Source organism: Psammomys obesus, unplaced genomic scaffold, assembly GCF_907164565.1.
Source record: "Psammomys obesus unplaced genomic scaffold, mPsaObe1.curated_primary_1811, whole genome shotgun sequence".
NCBI lineage: Eukaryota > Metazoa > Chordata > Mammalia > Rodentia > Muridae > Psammomys > Psammomys obesus.
This window is the reverse complement of record NW_026596134.1, coordinates 27,251,064-27,269,525: the sequence shown is the minus strand read 5'-3', so window position 1 is coordinate 27,269,525 and position 18,462 is coordinate 27,251,064. Positions and strand designations below refer to the sequence as shown.

Sequence of the window (18,462 nt, the reverse complement as noted above, 5' to 3'; positions counted from 1 at the left end):
TTCTCTGACTAGTCACTGTCCTCTTTGTGAGCCTTCCTAGGCGTCCCTGGGGTGAGGGAGGACAGGCCTTCCCACCTCCTCGAAGCCTCGCAGCCACCAGGACCTTGAAAGCACCGTAGGCAGTCACACAGTGACCACATAGCAGGTAGACTTAGTGCGTGTGCGCACTTTTCATTTTGAAAAGGCAGCTTTTAAAAAATGGACGTTAGCTTGACAACCATACCCTTCAAAAGATAACAAATATAAAATCAAGGACCCTTTACCTTTTCTTAGAACACAGGCCAACCCGCCCACAAACTGCTTTCCAACTCTAGTTTGTTTAAGAGAAGGGACACAAAGCAAAGCCAAACCTCAGAACCCCTGCCTTGTGCCTGGTGGGGCCTTGTTTCACTTTTCCTCAGTGCCCTGTGGCTGCTTCATATTTTAATAAAATGGTGAGGCGAAGGGAAGGCGCTGCCCACAGAATAACTGGACAGCCAAGAGAACAGCACAGTGAAAGCAGCGTTGAGGGCCTCATAGCTCCAGAGTCTGTGACCACTAGTGTCTGTGACCTCTGGGACTCCAGCCCGTCCACTTGATAAGGGAAGTAGCGGCTGCAGGGTGGATGAGGTGCCCCCGGTGGTGCGGCCTTATTCTGCAGGGCGCTGCTCTGCAATCAGGGGCCATTCAAGAGCTAAAAACAGTTGCATAAAAAGACCAAATTATCTTTAGTACTATTATTTTTCTTGCTGGGAATTTGAGAGTCAGATTATCTTTTAAATAGGAATGGGTTGCAAAGTAGGGGTTTTTTTGTTGTTTTTTTGTTTTTGCTTTGAAAGTGAGAGCATGCCGCCTTTGAGCTAGAAATCATCCGCTCCAAGTCTCATTCTCCAGATGGGATTCCATTGAAAGGAGCTGCATGCGGCTTTAGAGCCAAAAAGTCAGAGCTCCTAGGGACCAAGCTGCTCATAAACATTAGGATTTTAAAATTAGGTTTCAGTGGGCCTTTTGGTCACATTTAGCACAGAAAGAGTAATGCCTGCTGACTGTAGCTCCAGTTGGGGTTCCAAAAGGTGCTGACTTTTCCTTTTGTCATAGGATACACTTTACGTGAGATGTGTTCGTTGTGGGTGAAGGATGTGTAGAATTCTCCAGTTATGGACTAAAGTAAGCCAAGCCTGCAGACATGCTGTTCTGTTGGTTAAAGTTGACCTGCCTCCTCCCAACTCCAAGCTCCCTAGGCCTCTGTGCTCATCCATAATGCCAGTGGAGTGCAGGATAGCTCCCCCATCATGGACTTGTACTATAGCTAAATTAGGACCCATCCCGGTTGCTGCAATCTGTCTTAAAGTTGTCTTCACCAACACATTTTATTTCCAGGAGACCGGGGAAAGCTTTTCATGACTATTGACATGTGGCATTAAAAGTAGCCATTGGCTTTGTCCTTCAGAGTACTGTCCACTCTTGATTCCTCCCATCATTCTTGGGATTTGCAGAAATAGGTAGGATACAGGCCAGTAAGGTGTACCCCTGCCATGAAGGCAGTAGGAAATGGCAAGTGGCTGCAGTTTGATTCACTGTGAACTGCATGAGATTCAGAAAAGCACGACATATCTCAGTAATTTTTCAGTGCTAACTGTATGTCAAAATGGTACAGTTTTATATATTTGGGTAAAGCGAGGCACTTTAAATAAATTGCATCGATTTTGTTTCATTTTCTAAAATTAAAATTCCAACTGTGGCTCATCCATCCGCTAGCCCTGGTCTCACTCTACATTCTCTCCAGAGCCTCGTGAGTGAGTCTTCACTGCTGCTCTGTTCACCCTCGCTCACATCTTCCCTCCTGCTTCTCAGTCCTTGCAGTCCCTGTTTAAAAGGAGTTCTTCAGTCAACGATGAAATTCTGACACACAGGTTAATACTGTAGCAGGGATAGAATTGGTTTACCTACTTAAGGACAGACAGAATCTCCCTCCCATTGTTTAGATATAAAGAATGGAACGTGGGTTTCATATCTGAGGACTGAGGTTTCAGGTAGAGCAGAGTGATGGGACTTGTGTCACTGAGCATTGATGTCACTCAGGAAGGGAGACTCCTTCGTTTGGAAAGAAATGAAATCTGGATCACATTATGCTTGGTCTTCCGGAGGGCTTAATAATTGTTGCATTTCTGCAATTGGTTTTCTCCCTCCTAAGCTAACTTTGGCTCTCTGATTCGGTTTTGGGATCTTTCCTGATTTAATTTCCTCAGTCCTACATGGGCTCTCCCAGCCCATCTTGAACTGCCCTCCCTCCCCTTTCGGTCCCCAGTTGGAGTTCTCAGTGGCGGAGAGGCTTGTGTGTACTGAGCTACCTGCAGCTGTTCCAGAGCCTTCCCCTCCTGAGCTCCCCATCTTCCAGCTGACCTGCTCTGTAGATTGCCACAGACTCCTCATCTTGGTCTGCACAGTTGGGACTGAGGAAAGGAAAATATTCACGTGGTTCTTCTGGTCCTAGGTTGTGAAAGGGAAGTTCCAAAGATGGAAAGAGATTTCAAGACTGTTAATGGGAATGAGCATGTCTCCACCAACACAAGGCAGACTTGTTTTTTTCCTGCTTCTTCCTTCTAACAGGAGTTGCTCAGAAACCTACCGCATGCCAGTGATGGAGTACAAGATGAATGAAGGTGTTTCCTATGAGTTCAAGTTTCCCTTCCGGAATAATAACAAATGGCAGCGGAATGCCAATAAGGGTGCCCACTCGCCCCAGGTTCCATCCCAGCTGCAGAGTCCCATGACCTCACGGCTGAATGCTGGAAAGGGAGACGGGAAAATGGCCCCTCCAGAAAGAGCTGCCAACATTCCTCGAAGCATCTCCAGTGATGGGCGCCCACTGGAAAGGAGGTGAGTGCCCTCTCAAAGGTCACTCTGGCCTGAGCCCCAAATGCAGAAGCACTAGCTGTAGGCCTGCCTGTATTTCTCAGAAGTAACACTGAAATTGCCTTGAGTAGCTTCTAGAGCATGGGAACTTTCCCAGCAGAGTATCCAGCCCCTTGCAATGCAAGTTGTATGTGCTTTGCTCTTTAATTTCTATGTGATTATCAACAGAAATCCTTACCTCATAGTAGTGGAACTGGATTAAAACTTAGATAGCAGATCTTAACGTGATGGTGATGTATTATCATCTTCAACATTCTTCATTGTTTTAGGCAACTTACAAGATGGAAGCAACGGGATGCAAGGGTTTGGTTGAATATCTGTTTTTATCATTTCATTTAAAAAGGACTTTCAGAAGAGAAACTCAAACAGCACAATAAATTTCTTATGTCTTAGAAGGTAGAAGAAGGCAGTGTTGAGAAGGCAGCACATGGGGAAGAGCTTAGACAGTTCACACCAGGGTAATTAAGCAACAGGGACAAGGATGGAGGTCCTGGAACACAAGGAGCCAATTCTAGTCAGACTGAAAGTCAGAATAGATGCTTCACAGAGTCTGCCTTGAGGAGCAGTTGTGTTTAACCACCTCAAAGTGGGGCCTTGGTCTAACCTTAAACTGGATCAAGTTCTTTCAGATATAATAGCAAATGGATCTAAGGTTTCAGTCATGGCTCTGCAGATGCAGTCCCCTCCATGAGTGCCATGGAGGTGGTTTTTATCTGAGTTTCTTGCTGGCAGTTTCTTGTGTCCACTCTCACTTTCTTCTCACTTCTGCTGATACTGCTCACACTCCTGACGTTCCTGTGGAAGCCTTTGGAGCTGGAGTGTGGTCTGTGTTCCAGAACTGTGGTGGGTAGGAGAGTCAGGCCTTCTCCAGCAGGAGACAGTGCCAACAACAGTGTCACCACTCATCGTTGTGTGCTCAGGGTCATTTGAAAGTGGAGGCCTCCATGGTATTCTAGCTTTGAGCTTGTGTAACACTTAGCCATCTTGGAATACTAGAATGCCACATAGACATGCTTGTCAAAGCTCACACATAAAGGTGGTCTTCTAAATCCCTCACTGACCATGAGGATGTATGGACAGGGCCTTGCTGTTTACCCCAGTGAGATTCCTCGCCCAGACTCACTCCATCCTCATCTGGACCCCTCTTGTTTTCATTATTTTTGAGGAGGAAATGCCTCCAAGAGAGCTCTGAATAAATTCTTTGTTTTACTCACTCCAAACTTGGCTCTTCCTGAGGTGTGTTAACCGTAATTCATAGTTTGGCTCATGTTTTGAAAGATGAACGTGGGAAGTCATTGTTTAAAGGGCCCTCTTTTCCCTGCCAGCCCCATTTCTTCCACAGAACCATCCAGAAGCTTTCACACGTGAAATCTTTTGAGACATTTCCTTTCACAGTGTTCCACGTGGTAGAATAGTGGAATGTGCTCTGATTCTGTGTTGAATCTAATGTGCAGCAGAAGCAAAGCTTGTGAGAGTTCAGCAAACTGCCATGAAGAGGCAGAAGTGTTTTTGTGGCTCGATGGCTTCAGTGCTGCCTTAGTCAGGGTCTCTAGTGCTGTGACAAAAACCATGACTAGGAGGAACTTGGGGATGAAAGGCCTTATTCATCTTATAACTCTCATAACAATTATAAGAGTTATAACATATTATAATTGTTATAACATAACAATTCATCACTGAGGGAAATGAGGGCAGGAAGCTGGAGGCAGAAACTGAAACGGAGGCCTCGGAGGCATGCTGCTTACTAGCTCGCTCCTCATGGCTTCCTCAGCCTGCCTTCCTTCCTCTCTCCCTTCCTTCCTCCCTCCTCCCTCCCTCCCTTCCTTTGTCTGTTTGTTTCAAGACAGGGTTTCTCTGTGTAGCCCTGGCTGTTCTGGAACTCACTTTGTAGACTAGGCTGTCCTCAAAGTCAGAGATCCATCTGCCTCTGGCTCCTGAGAGCTGGGATTAAGGGTGTGCTACCACTGCCTGACTCACCCCCTTTTCTTATACACCAGGATCACCAGCTCCAGGCAGAACCACAGTCTGGTGAAGGAATTTTCTCAATTGAGCCCATGTAACCCTGTTATATCAAGTTGAACAAAAACTAACCAGGACAAGTGCTTAGGGGATACATGGCTCTCTGTTTCTGAGAGTGACTTGTAGGATTCTAGAGGAGCTTCCTCCGTATACCTGAGCCTGCTGCCTGTCTGAGCCCCACCCAAGGGAAAGGACATCTCCCTAGGGGAGAGCCAACCACCACAAAAGAAACCTTGCTCTTTGGCTTGTGGGAACAGAAGGGACAGAAGTGAGGCTACTGTATGTGTGGGGGATACTGAGTCCTGCTCACTGCCCCTTCTGGCTTCAAACTATGTGGGATGTTCTCTGAAACCCCTACTAGAATCCCGGATCCTAGAATATTTTGTGAAATCTCATCCTGTTCTGGCTGGTTGGGGGCCATCTCCAGTCTAAAATGTATGGTAGTCTTCTATTGTAAAACCTGGATCTTTCCTCACAGCCGCTTGATTCCTTCCCTTCGGCCCCAGAACGTTGTGCTTCGCTGTGGAGAAACCAGCTCTCCTGAAGCATAAGCCAGCAGCAGTCATTAGTACCCTCTCCTGCACAACACGTGCCTGCTTGCACGCATGCTTGCATGCCTGCTTGCCTTGCTCGAGTCCAGCACAGATTAAAAAATAAAGTGTTCATTTACTACGTACAGAAGCCTACTCTGTACCTCATGGTTTGCCGAACCACAACAGGCCCAAAGGTCATTTCTTAAATTTACAGAACAGATTGTTTTCTTTTAATACTTAAGGACATAGTCTGTATAACAATAACATATGTGGGTGTTTGGAATTCTTAGCAAGAAGTTTTCAGCTGCATAGGGTTCTTTGTACATTGTTAGGAGAAACCAACATGTTAGAAGCAGTGGCGCATTTAGCATTTGAAGTCTGATCCGTTTTGTTTGAATGTGAGAATTTTATGCTCCCCAGGTGTCCATCTGATTACAGAATTTTATAGTGTTTTTGGACTGTATTTGTTAACAAAATTAATATTTACTTAGCAGGAATAGGTAACACGATACAATTGTGGTTTGGGCTTCAGGTTTATCTAGAGTTTAAGGGTGGGAGTGGAGTAAAAACAACTCCCGCAGCACACTGGACTTGCTTCATTGCTGAATTTAAGCATACCAGGGGATTAGTCATAACTCTCTAGATCTGAGTTAATATACTCAAAATCTAACAATGTCAAGGGCTTTGGATAAGCAGCAGTCATCTTAGCATATGAAAGAGTTTCCCATTCTACTTGTTAAATAAAATCATCACAAACCCTCACTGTCTGGGATTAGATCTCATTGGGCCGTGATTGCGCCGACACCCTCTCCCTGAACTCAGTTGCTTGAGTGGACACAGGATCTTTGCATCACAGCACATGGAGTTTTGTTGGGGCTGCTCTGGCCAAGTCCATGCTGCCACCCGTGTTCTCAAAGCCACCAAATAGTGCTCAGCCCTACTTTATTGCCAACATTTGCCACCCCCTCTTCAGAATGTTTCCTTGTTGCTATGGTTTGGATGTGTGTTGTGCCCCTGCTGCCAAATGTCCGTCTGCAAAGACTTGGTGTCCGGGTGGTGTTTTGAGGGGGGGGGGAATGCCATGAACCTTGGATATTTGAGACCCGGTGAGAAGTCTGTATAGGCCATTGGGGTAGAGCCTCAAAGAAGGTTGTGGGACCCCTCCCTGTTCCTACTCTGATTTGTGGCTTAGAATGTGAGCATTCTTTCCAACACACACTTCTGCCAGTCTGCACCACACTCGAGAGTTAAATAATGGGTTCAGTCCTAGAATTTTGAACCCCAGAACTGTGAACTCGAAGTTTTTCCTTGTAAGTAGGCTATTTGCTGTACTTTGCTGTGGTTATCAAAGCCTAACGAGTACACTACATCGTCCTGAACCTAATTTATGTTTTAATCACTGACTTTTTGCTCCTGCCTTCTCATCCCTCAGTTTCCCCTCCTCATTCTTTTATCCCCACAGTGATCATCGTCTCTAGATTGACATCCACTTCAATGAGTCCATCATCACCTGTATGTAGGAAGTCACTAACTTGAGGATTTTCTCTTGGCCTCTTTGCCCTTTTGCATATTCATACACCTCTGCTAAAAGTCTGCACCTATATGTACTATAAGTACTAGTGCTTCATACTCAAAATTCAAACTTAAGTTCTCCTTTGCCCTTTCCAGTTCCTCCCTTCCCATCATACCCACCTTGATGAACCACTTTGTCCTCTACTCCAGTATCCCAGCCTGACCTAGGAGTCAGTCAAAATTCTCTGCATTCTCACTTCTACTCTTACCTAGTAACCTGCTTCAAGATAATCCCCATCCTCTCCTGAGTTCTCTGAGAGAGAGGAGAGAGAGAGAGTGTGTGTGTGTGTAAGGTCACAGCTTGTCAGAGGACGGTTTCTTAAGCCAGTTTTCTTCTTCCACCTGAGAATCAGACTCAGGTTGCCAGGTGTTTTGGGCTTTATTTGTTTTGTTTTGTTTTCCGAGACAGGGTTTCTCTGTGTATCAAGCCCGACTGTCCTGGACTTGCTCTGTAGACCAGGCTGGCCTCTGACTCACAGAGATCCACCTGCCTCTGCCTCCCAAGTATGGGGGTTAAAGGCGCGTGCCACCATGCCTGCCTTTCAGGTTGCCAGGCGTATATCATAGGCCAGCAAGCACCTTTATGCACTGAGCAGCCTCACTTGCCCTCCCGCTCTTTTTTGAGGTAAGGTCTCTAGATGAGCCTGGACGTCGCTGACTCAGCTATAGACTGGCTGGCCCATAAGCCCTAACGATCCTCTGTCTCTGCAGCCCACAAGGAGGCTTACAAGCATTCCTTGGTACCTAACTTCATGTGGGTGCTGGGGATGGCGCTCAGGTCCTCAGGTTTGTGCAGAGGCATCTTACTGACTGAGCCTTCTCCTCAGCCCTTGAGTCTCCATTTGTGTTTAAGCTTCTTCCCTTTTGGCTCGAGAGTTCATACTTCATGCTACTTTTTAAAGTCTAGACTGTTGCCAGTTCAGAGCCGCAGTCTCCTGCTGGCAGAGTCATGTGATGGAATTGGAGATGTGCCTGGAGCCAAACCTTGCCTGACTTCTGCAAGGTCCTCAAGATCAAGTCTGGCTCCCCAGTTTGGCTGGGACATCCCCGAAGCTCTGCTGAGTCTTGCCATCCCTGTCTTCCTGTCATTCACGTGCATGCACATGCATACATGCACACATGCGCACGCGCTCGCACACACACACACACACGCATGCACACACGCACACTCCAGACTCACCCTCGTCTCTTGCCTATAAGGGCCTCTGTCCCCTGCACATGTCGCATCCTCCTCAGTGCACAGTCCAGCCCAGCCTGCTGCCTCTCCACTTCTCGCTGCTCAGCTCCCATCTGAAAAGTCATTTTCAATATCTCTGAAAACGTCTTTTCCTGTCTCTGCCCTAATTGCCCCCTCTGGGAATGTTGGTCATCAGATTTGCTCACAGAATCTGTTATATTTCATCTTAATCCTATTTGTCTAAATTTCCAACTTAGCCTGACTTGTTCATCATTATAGTCTAAAATCCGTGCACACTGTGAGGTCTAAAGGGCTCCAGTGAATAAAGGAGCATAGCTAGTTTGGGAACAAATGAATGGGTCTTCTTATAAAAACAAATGATAAAGAAAAACACTTTTTGGTGTGCTAAGCATTAAAGCTGCATTTGAATAGAGCTGCTTTCTCTTCTCTTTCGCAGGCTCTTATTTTAAAATGTATCCTGATAAAACTTGTCTAAATTGACCCCACGTGAAATACAGGTTCTTGACAGAATCTCCTATGGGATTGAACCTGAGTTCTGATGTTGGGTTTGTCTTCAGGCTAAAGTGGAGAAGCAGAGGGCTGGGCGTGGCTCACGGGCACTGGGCCCAAACTTCTCTCCTGTGCTGCTCCGTGGGAGCTAGCATGTGCTGGCATCTGCTGTGGGACTAGAGTTGATAAGATTCGCAGCTCCACATTGTTAGATGATATTGCAAGGATGGTTGCTGTTCAGGCACTCAGAAAATGACACAGCAACATGAGCTTGACAAGCCTCGCAGCCTAATTTCATGTGCTCACTCCAGGATAGCCCAGGAAATGATGGACAAATGCTCCAGTGTGGGGCCAGGCCCAGGCTCCCGAACCACTGAGAGGCCCTTCCTCTTGCCTGTGTGTTGTGCTCAGCCTTGGAAAAACCTTCACAGAAGCCTCCTCCCCGCACAGCCACCTGTGCTATCAAGTGTTCTGCCTGGAGACCGGGGCACCAGGGGTACAGGCTGTGCAAAGTGGGCACTGTGGAGGTACAGCTGATGAATGCGCCCTCCACCCAACCTCAGTTACCATGTGTTGGAGCTAGTTTGTTTTCAGGAATGATGTGTAGTCTTGAGTGACAGTGTCATGGTTAATTCAGATTGTCTGCTGTGCTGAAAACCACTGTGGTGGTCAGAGTGCCAGCAGAAGTCAGCAGAAATGCTGTAGAATTCGTCTGCAAATTCATTGGGCCTTAAAGGTGGTCTGGTGATGTTTAAGTCAGTTGGATTTAGGGAAGAACTGTCAGGTGACATGTGCTTCCAGTGCCCCAGCCTAACATGCCACCGTGAAGGTCAGCCTCTTTCTACCCCTCACACATGTGCATGGCCCTTCTGGCTTTCGGGACTGACCTGGCTTTCTCAGTCCCATGTCAAGTGCATTTTCTTCATCTTGCTTCCCTTTCGGCTGCTTCACATCTTACTTGGGTACTACATAAGATACGTAGGTGACTGTCGAGTTCATCTGCACCAACTTTAGGTCTCTGTACCCGCCATCTTAGTTACTCCTATCATCAGCCCAGTTGGTTGTGTTTAATCCTCTGTATGGGCAAGAGCACCCAGTCACTGAGAGGTATGTTTTGCAAAGTCACAGCTAGTCAGTGGTGAAGGTGAGACTGGCGTTGACTCATCTAATGCCAGAGCCTACTTCTCAGCCAGCGTGCTACATGAGTGCACTGCCACTCAATAAAAATTAGTGAAAAGAACTCCGTTAATGTACTGAGTGGGCTCCAGTCACATTCACGGAAGTCAAGGTCAGCTTTGGGTCCCTGTGCAGTTACACAGCCACACACGTAAACCAAGCCCATGCTCTGCAATTGTCTTTGGAAATTTGGAATACTGTTTGAACAGGGGAACCTATGTTTTTATTATATGTTGGGTCCCACAAGTTAAGTGGCTGGCCCTGCCTACAATTGTTTTTGTTTTTCTTTTTGCTTCTCCGGAATCACCCCAGATGTAAAATTGATTCTTGTCAAGAGGCACCACGATGTGTGCCAGGCTGTGAATGCTCACAGCTGTGCCTGAGCATTCTGCCTTGTTTGACATGACCCTTGTAGGAGGCCCATGAAAGGGAAGATTTCCAGGCCCTGGCTGAACAGCTGATGGGCTGAGGTCGGGGCCAGCAGTGGATCTGCACAGAGTCTAAGGACATAGTAGGAAAGCACAAAGGACAGGGCTGTGGACTGCTTGATGTGAACACAACCTGTGCAGATGCTACGGAGTACAACGGTCATTCTATGACCTTGAATTGCTTTAGAGAAAGTTCGTTTTACACCATTCTGGAAAAGTCCTGGTTGGTTTGTATACTGATGAGAACAGATAACTTGGTACCGTTCCCTGAGTGGATAGCATTTTAATTGCTAAGTTGTGGCAAAATGCTGTGCTTAATTATCAACTGGAGTATCTAATTTGTCAGTCACACTGCTATTTGAAACCCTCTCGATTGTTTTTAACCGTCACTTCATGCTTTCACTGCGGTGACAGAGGGCCTTGTCTCTGGATACATCTAGGCAGTATTGTCACATTGGAGTAAAAAGAAGGAAATAGAAGTGTAATTAATCTTAAGTACTCAGGAAACTATCTTGCCACTAACTACTTGGGCACTGAGAAGTCCTTACTGATGGATTGGTAAATTGTAATCATTCACTGTCTGGAAGAGTAGGTTTTAAGAGTCACTTCTGGGCACACTGACTGTGTGTTGATCCATACAAAGTACAAGGCATGGATTATGTTATTACATGTCTGGGATTAGGTTTGGTAATTTTCTCTTGTATAATTTAGTCATTTGAAAATTTTGCATAGTATATTTTGATCATAGTAATTCCTCTCGTACACCCATCTCCTCCCAAATTCCACCATTAAATTTCATGTCTTCATAGTTGTCATCTTCCTCCTCCTCTTCCTCATCCCCCTCGTCTTCCTCCTTTCTTCTTCTTTTTTGAGAACCCATCAAGTCTAATTGGTGCTGCCCATATGCTCTGGGATATGAGACATTCATCTGGAGTGTGGTGCACCTATCAAGGACCACACCCTGAGAGAAAACTGATTCCCCCTCCCTCGGAAACCGTTTATATTTCCCCAGGCTCTTAGTTACTTCCCTCTTACTGTGAAAAGACGCCATGTGCAAGGCAACTTACAAATGAAAAGTGTTTGATTCGGGGCTTGCTTACAGTTTCAGCGTGGCAGAGAGCATGGCACTGGGGATAGCATGACAGAGGTATGGCACTGGAATAGGAGCTAGGAACTTAACCTGATCCACAAGCAGGAGGCAGAGAGAGGGAGGGGAGAAAGACAGAAAGATAGAGAAGAAAGAGAGCTGATTGGTAAAAGGCATGAGCTTTTGAAACCTCAAAGGCCACTTGCAGTGCCATTTTTCTTCCAACAAGGCCATACTTAATAATCTTTACCAAACAGTTTCACCATCTGGGGACCAAGTAGTTAAAGATGAGCCTATGGGTGCCATTCTCATTCAAACCAGCACACTTGAAAGTAGGAGCTTAGGGGTTTCTTTCCCCTACATGCTAGACTTGCACAGCTGCTGTGAGTTCATGAGTACAGCTGTCCTGTATGTCCAGGAGACACTGTTTCAGTCTGTTCCTCCCGGACCTCTGGCTCTTATAATCTTTCTACTTCCTCTTCTACCATGGTCCTTGAGCCTTGAGGAGACAGTTTGATGTCCCATTTGTGGCCAAACACTCCAGTCATTTTTTTTTCTCTCCACACTGACCAGTTATGAGTTTCTTTGTTAATTACTGCCCACAACACAGAGAAACTTCTCTGATGAGGTGTGAGTACTGAACTGATCTATGGGTAGAGAGAGAGGAATTTAGAGGGCAGTTTGATACTGTGTCCATTTAGCATAATAGTAGGTTCAGCCATGGGTTCTTAGATTACGGTTCCAGGCATATGTTTCTTCCTGTGGAGCAGACCTTAAATCCAGTGAGAATGTGGTTGGTTGCCCCCCATAACATTTATGCCATTATTATACCCATGGACATAGCTTGTAACACTGGTTATTATTGCAGCTCACTGACTTTATAGACTATTGATGGATTTCCCCCATCATCCAGTGATAGACCCTATCTCAAATAAGTATTGGGATAATCTTGAGGGACAATAGCCAGTGTTATGCTCCAGCTTTTAGCCTTTACAAACACACACACACACACACACACACACACACACACACACACCAATATTATTGTTTATTTTCTGTGGGATTGATGGATTTCATAGCATTGAAAGGTATTTAATCTTCATTCTCTAAACTTATGTGGTCATTAATATTCAGTATTTTGCTCCCTTTAAAACAGAACAAAGCAGGTAGAGCTGGATTATTTTAGAGGAAAAGGCTCTGTGACCTTATTCTTAGCTAGGCACAGTAGTCCCTTACACAGATATGCTTAGGCCATGAGGGCCCAGCACAGGTTAGTGAGGTAGTGTGCTGAAATCCAGTGAGAAGAGATTCCTTCCCTTTTCAGAGCACCACTCCAGAGTGGCACAAAGCCGAGCAACAGCTAGCCTCCAACTCTGAAGAACTGGACTGCCGGCTCCCAGGCAGTCATGCCTTCTGCTCCTTATGCTTTTAAACATTGGTGTGGCGGTATCAGAGTCACAGTATTGAAAACCGCAGAGCTGTATGTCACAGGATGAAGCCAGTTCTGCATTTTCTTTGCCCAGCACTCGTGTATTTGGAAATGTAAACACGCTGAGATGGCTTCCCTCCAGCTGCCCAGTGTGTGTCCTCTGCATGTGGACAGTCAGAAAACAAAGCCACTATTGAGTTGCACAAATGCAGAAGAGAGGTGGATGCCAGCCTTCTGGAAAGGCTGGTCCCCCTCTCCCCCCCCCGCCCCCGCCCTTTGGGCTAACTCCAGTAACCAAATAGAATTTTCTGATACATTTGCCAAGTAAAAGAATTGATGTTGAGAATGAGTGTGAAGTGTTTTAGTTTAAAGTATGTTTTGGAGAGCATGCTACAGAAAGCAAGTTCTAAAGCCAAAGAGAAAAGTTATATCTTAACTTTGCCCAAGGAGCCATATGACTAAACATTTTACCATCCCATTGATATGACCCAGCTGCCTAGATGTCCCATTGTCCCTAGCTGGTTCATACCCTTCTGCCATCCTGCTTCTCTCTCTCTAGCATTTCTTCCTTTTTGCAGTCACAGGATCAAAGCTGTACAAAATGGAGCCGCCCTGGAGTCTGTCAGTGTTAGCTGCACATGGACAACAGACTCTGGGGCGGAAGGACGAGTGGCAGCGTGTTGCCTTGGATCTCTGCTGTTCCCAGTCCTTACTCGGTTTTCTTGTTTGTAGCTTGCACTCTCCCCTGTTCCTCCTCTCCAGTCCTGGTTATTTCTGAGTGGACTGTGAGAAATCTGAGAAAAGCCTTAGTAGAAGAGAGTATAAGAACATCCATTTTTGGTGCCCAAGTATGTCTTGATCACTCTGCTATCAAAACAGTACTGGGGGCTGGAGTGATGACTCAGTGGTTAACAGCACCGGCTGCTGTTTCAGAGAACCTGCTTTGGTTCCCAGCATCCACATTGTGGCTTCCAATTGTCTATAACTCAGTTCCAGGAGATCTGGTCCCCTCTTCTGTTTTCTATAGGTACTGCATGCACAGGGCTCCCAGATAAACCTGCAGGTAAAACATCCAGATGTTTTTATACCTCAGATGTGGCTGAACTAGGTTTCTCTGATCACTCAGCACCACAGATGCCTTCAGACACCTGGGTCCTGACACCCTCAGTAAGGTCTGAGTGGCAAAACAAGAACGATGACAGGAGCAGATGCCACACGGCAGCAAGTCTTTCACCCTGCGTTATCTGGAAAACCCTGTGGTGATTAGACATTAACCACAAGCAGCATGGCTTGTGATGATGGTGGAGGATGCTTGAAGGTGGCCTGGTGTGGCTTCCCATCACAGTCTCCAGACACTAGTATTCCGCTTGTCCTAAGTTCATGCTCAGAGCCTCATGCTAGGCAGTTCTCTCACCATCTGCAGCAATATTAGTTTTGTGCTATGACCTTAGGCCCATTTCTGTAGCTCCATTTCTGTTTCAGCAGTTAAGAAAGAACACTAATTTGATTATAATTGCTTTTAGAAAATTACAGATTCTAAAAACCAATGCTTTTTCAGCTCTTCTAGATCTTCCATGGGTGGGAACCCCTGGACGGGGCAGGTTTGGGGGATGGATTAACAGCACTTGCTGCTCTTCCAGAGGACAGGACTAGGTTCAGTTCTCAGCACCCCTGGGGTGGCTCCCTACGTTCTGGAAATCAACACCCTATTCTGTCCTCAAGAATACCAGGCATACGAGTGGTGTACCTATGTGCATACAGCCAGAATTCACACACCTAAGATGAAGATAAGGCTCGGTCCTGTGCTGTCAGGACCGGCCATTCTCTGTAATGTGCTGTGATGGTGGACGGAATAGACTACTATGGGATATGAAGAGGTTCTGCTCTGTACATTCACATATAATATTGGAGTTGGGGTCAGTAGGAAGAGAGGAAAGCATTCTAGGTAGACAGCAAATGAATGAAAGTGGGCACAATGGCACGATGAGTCCTGGTACCCAGTCAGCCTATCCAGAAACAAGGTACAGGGAGCAAGTAAGGGGGCAAGTAAGGGGGCATGGAGGTGAGAGTGAAATCAGGTCAGATGGTTCAGGGCCTTGAAGAAGGTGGCGGGGTTTTGGTCCTTTATCCTGTGGACAAAAGGAGACTTTGGAGAAGCTCCTGGCAGTTGTTTGACATGGTACAAGAGCATTGGAAGGAGCTATTGGAGGGATCACATGGAAAGAGCCTGGAAGCCAGGAGATTTGGATGAAAGGGTCAGGGGGCAGTTATGGTGGAGCCTGGCTTCAGCCTTTGTGTTTTCAAGACCATTATCCAGGGTGCCAGGGCACAGATTGTGTGTAGTGAATAATGTGCAGCATTATTAGGACTGTTAAATCTGAAAGATGAGAGAGAGACAGGGAAATGTTTCAGGAGGCTTAGCTTGATATAACACATAGAGGAGGGACTGTTTCAGCTCCTGACATGGGGGGAAAAAGCTGTTAGTTTTGAAGAGGCGTGATTTGAATTGCTGAGGAGAGGATTAAGGAGCCAAGTCTAGGAGACAGCCAGAGAGAACTCAGATCTACCTCACAGATAAAAGCCGAGTTAGACTGCTAGCAGCTGTCCTTACTATCTCCACTGGAAAAGCATCCTGGTGTGGTTCTGTCAGCCCTGCTGCCACATCCTGTGCTAAACTCCTTCCCATCTGTAGACTCACTGGAGGAATGGCCGGATTCCAGTCAGCCAGTTTCTGGCCCAGGGTTTCCACCCTGCTCAGAACTGAAGTCTGTTGACTGTGCCGAATCCATCCAGACTGTCTCTTAGTAGAAGAAATCCCTATGTTATCTATGGACAGCAGTTCACACAAAATGCAGTAGACTTAGCCAAGAAACACGGCCTATCGTGAACTGGGATTAGTGACTTAGAACCTGTTTCTTCAGCTATCACCTAGAACCAGCCTTTCCTAGTGGGAGACCAGGCACCTGCAGGCATTTGCTTTTGAAATGAAGTCACTTTGTTATTGAGCCTGGTCACAGTTGTCAACACTCACAGATATCCCTGTGGCCGCCCTATTGCCCATTAGAATAGAGAAGATTGAGGGAGCTCTGTCTGTCCTGCCCACAGAACTCCAGCCTCTGCCTTGTTGGTCAGTTGACCAATAACTGAGGCTAAGACAGCACATCTGTCTCTCCTGTGAAATTATCTAAGTGTGCCGTTTTAATTAAATCCAATTTTAATTGAATCCATAGTATCTTTTTTCCTATGGAGCTTTTTAGCATGATAATACTATCAACCAAAATTATAAAAACCAATACTGTAAACTTTGAGTAACAAAATAGGAAAACAGAGAAACACGTGGAGAATGTGCTCTTGCGGTGGCTGTGAGGGGCGGTGTGAGGAACTGGAGTTAACTGCTGCTGGTTAGTGTCACTAGGGTCCAGTTATCCTCCCCCCTGCCAACCTGGAGACTGCCTGGCACTTTACCTGATTGAATCCTGGCAGCTTTTTTGGAAGCTTGTATGTTTTCTAGGTCTTTCCCTCTATAATTTTGATGTGTTTCACCCCCCTTTGAGGCAGTTTTCCAACTGTTCTCTTAGGAGCAGTGTTAGGGGAGGTTTCTCTTGTGGGCGTCCAGCTGGCTTCATTTTCACTGTTCCCATGGGGCCACTGCCTTTGTGGCATTTGTATGGTACCTTCTGCCGTGAGCTGCCTGGGATGTTTCTCCCTGACTTGTTGACGTCAGATTTTCACTTCATACTTGCAGGCTGTCTCCTGGCTCGGACATCTATGTGACCGTCTCATCCATGGCTCTGGCAAGATCCCAGTGCCGTAATTCCCCCAGCAACCTGTCTTCATCCAGTGAGACTGGCTCCGGGGGTGGCACTTACAGACAAAAATCCATGCCCGAAGGGTAGGTAATCCATTTGTCCTCCCTGGAGAGTGGTCCGTCAGTGTCCTTCTGTGTGTTTAGACATGTAAAATGATACCCATTCAGACAGGCCTTACAGAATTCCATGAAACCAGCAGTAAAGACATAGCTAGCACTCCAGATAGAAGAATGTCCCGATGGCAAGGCCACCTGTGAAGAACATGACCAGTTCGTACCTGGGTGGCCACAGAGTCAAATAGCATCAGTTTCTCCATCACACGTATCATTTAGTGTTTATTACCAGAAAGATTTTGTCATTTTTGTTACTCCTACCAAAGTGAACTCAGTGAAACACTGCTTGCACTGGAGTTCATATTGCTGCTGATATAGAGAAAATAGTAGCCACACCCAAAGCTTAAAATTGTCTTGTAGGATGCCTGTGTTTTGTTGATTTGTTTTTGTTGTTGAGTTTTTTGAGACAGAGTTTCTCAGTGTAGTCCCAGCTGTCCTGAAACTCACTCTGTAAACCAGATTGGCCTTGAACTTAGAGATCCATCTACCTCTGCCTCCCAAGTGCTGGTACTAACGGAGTACACCACCATGCCCAGCAGTTGTTTTATTTTTAATCCTCATTGAGGCTAAGGAAGTAACTGCTTGCTTCTGACAAAGCTCACAGAACAGGCTGAGGCTGGAGCTCGGTGTTAGAGCACTCACCTGGCAAGCGTGAGGCCCCGAGTTCCATCCGCAGTACCACTAGGAAACACAAAACTTTCAAAGGAAAAAGGAAGGGAAATGCATCTAAATTTTAAAGGCCGCTGAGGGATGAGGGTGCTGGAATGTCAGAAGCTTGGAGTAATGGGCACAGAAGCACAGCATGGTACACACAGGCTGCCTTTACCCAGAATAAGAGAACCAAGCTGTGGGTTCTCCCTGGTGGACCTGAAAAAGAACTTGAACCGTTCTAAAGTTGAATGGTTCTATTCTATATTTTTCCAAATAGATGGGCACGTGATTTGATTACTGTTCTGAGATTTCACCATGTCGAGAATTAACAAGCTACTGATAATACCCCCACAGTGGATACTTCTTTATTACGACTAGTATTCTGTTGTTTTTTTTTTGTTTTTTTTTTAAGATTTATTTATTTGTGTGTGTTCTGCTTGCATGTATGTATATGCACCATGTGTGTGCTTGTTGCCCTGGGAGGTCAGAACAGGGCATTGGATCCCTTGGAACTGGAGTCCTGAAAAGTTGTGAACTGCCATGTGGGTACTTGGGAATCAAACTCAGGTCCTCTGAAAGAGCAGCCAGTGCTCTTAACTGCTGAGCCAGCCCCTCAGTTTTTCATAACCACTGAGGATGATTTTGTGGGGGTGCTACACGTTTATGTAAACAGAAGGTGGATGAGAAAACCACTCCACAATACCTCTACTCACACTGTTGTTTCTCCCAGTAGCCTGTCTGAAGCACACATATCTTACTGTAATTGCTTCAGTGACTAGAAAATAATTTTAGCTTTTCTTCATCAGTCCCGGCAGAGGAATTGTGAGTCACTCTGAGTACTGCACGACAAACCCAACTAATTATTTCTTATTTTAATTAGATTTTAAACGGTATGATTTGCCTTTAAAATGAGGACCGTCGTCATCCCTCCATCATTAGTACAACACTAAATGTAAATGAGTGAACAATAAAAAAAGGTGTTTTTTTTTTCCTGTCCGTGATATACTCTAAATGTATAATGACAAAGCAGGTGGAGACTCGTGTAGTTGCTGCTAAAAACCGT

At 46.0% G+C, this 18,462-nt stretch overlaps 1 protein-coding gene across 3 annotated transcripts in view; it reads left to right on the top strand.

Moving 5' to 3' along the window:
- The window catches only part of Sipa1l1 (signal induced proliferation associated 1 like 1), a 288,319-nt gene that overhangs the window by 232,096 nt on the left and 37,761 nt on the right, over positions 1-18,462 (top strand). For 2 of the 3 annotated variants that reach the window (XM_055593253.1, XM_055593254.1), the window contains 2 exons: positions 2,590-2,859; positions 16,572-16,718. In XM_055593253.1, coding sequence (XP_055449228.1) covers positions 2,590-2,859; positions 16,572-16,718 — 417 coding nt within the window. The remainder of the gene's footprint in view (positions 1-2,589; positions 2,860-16,571; positions 16,719-18,462) is intronic. The other variant, XM_055593255.1, reaches the window with a different exon arrangement.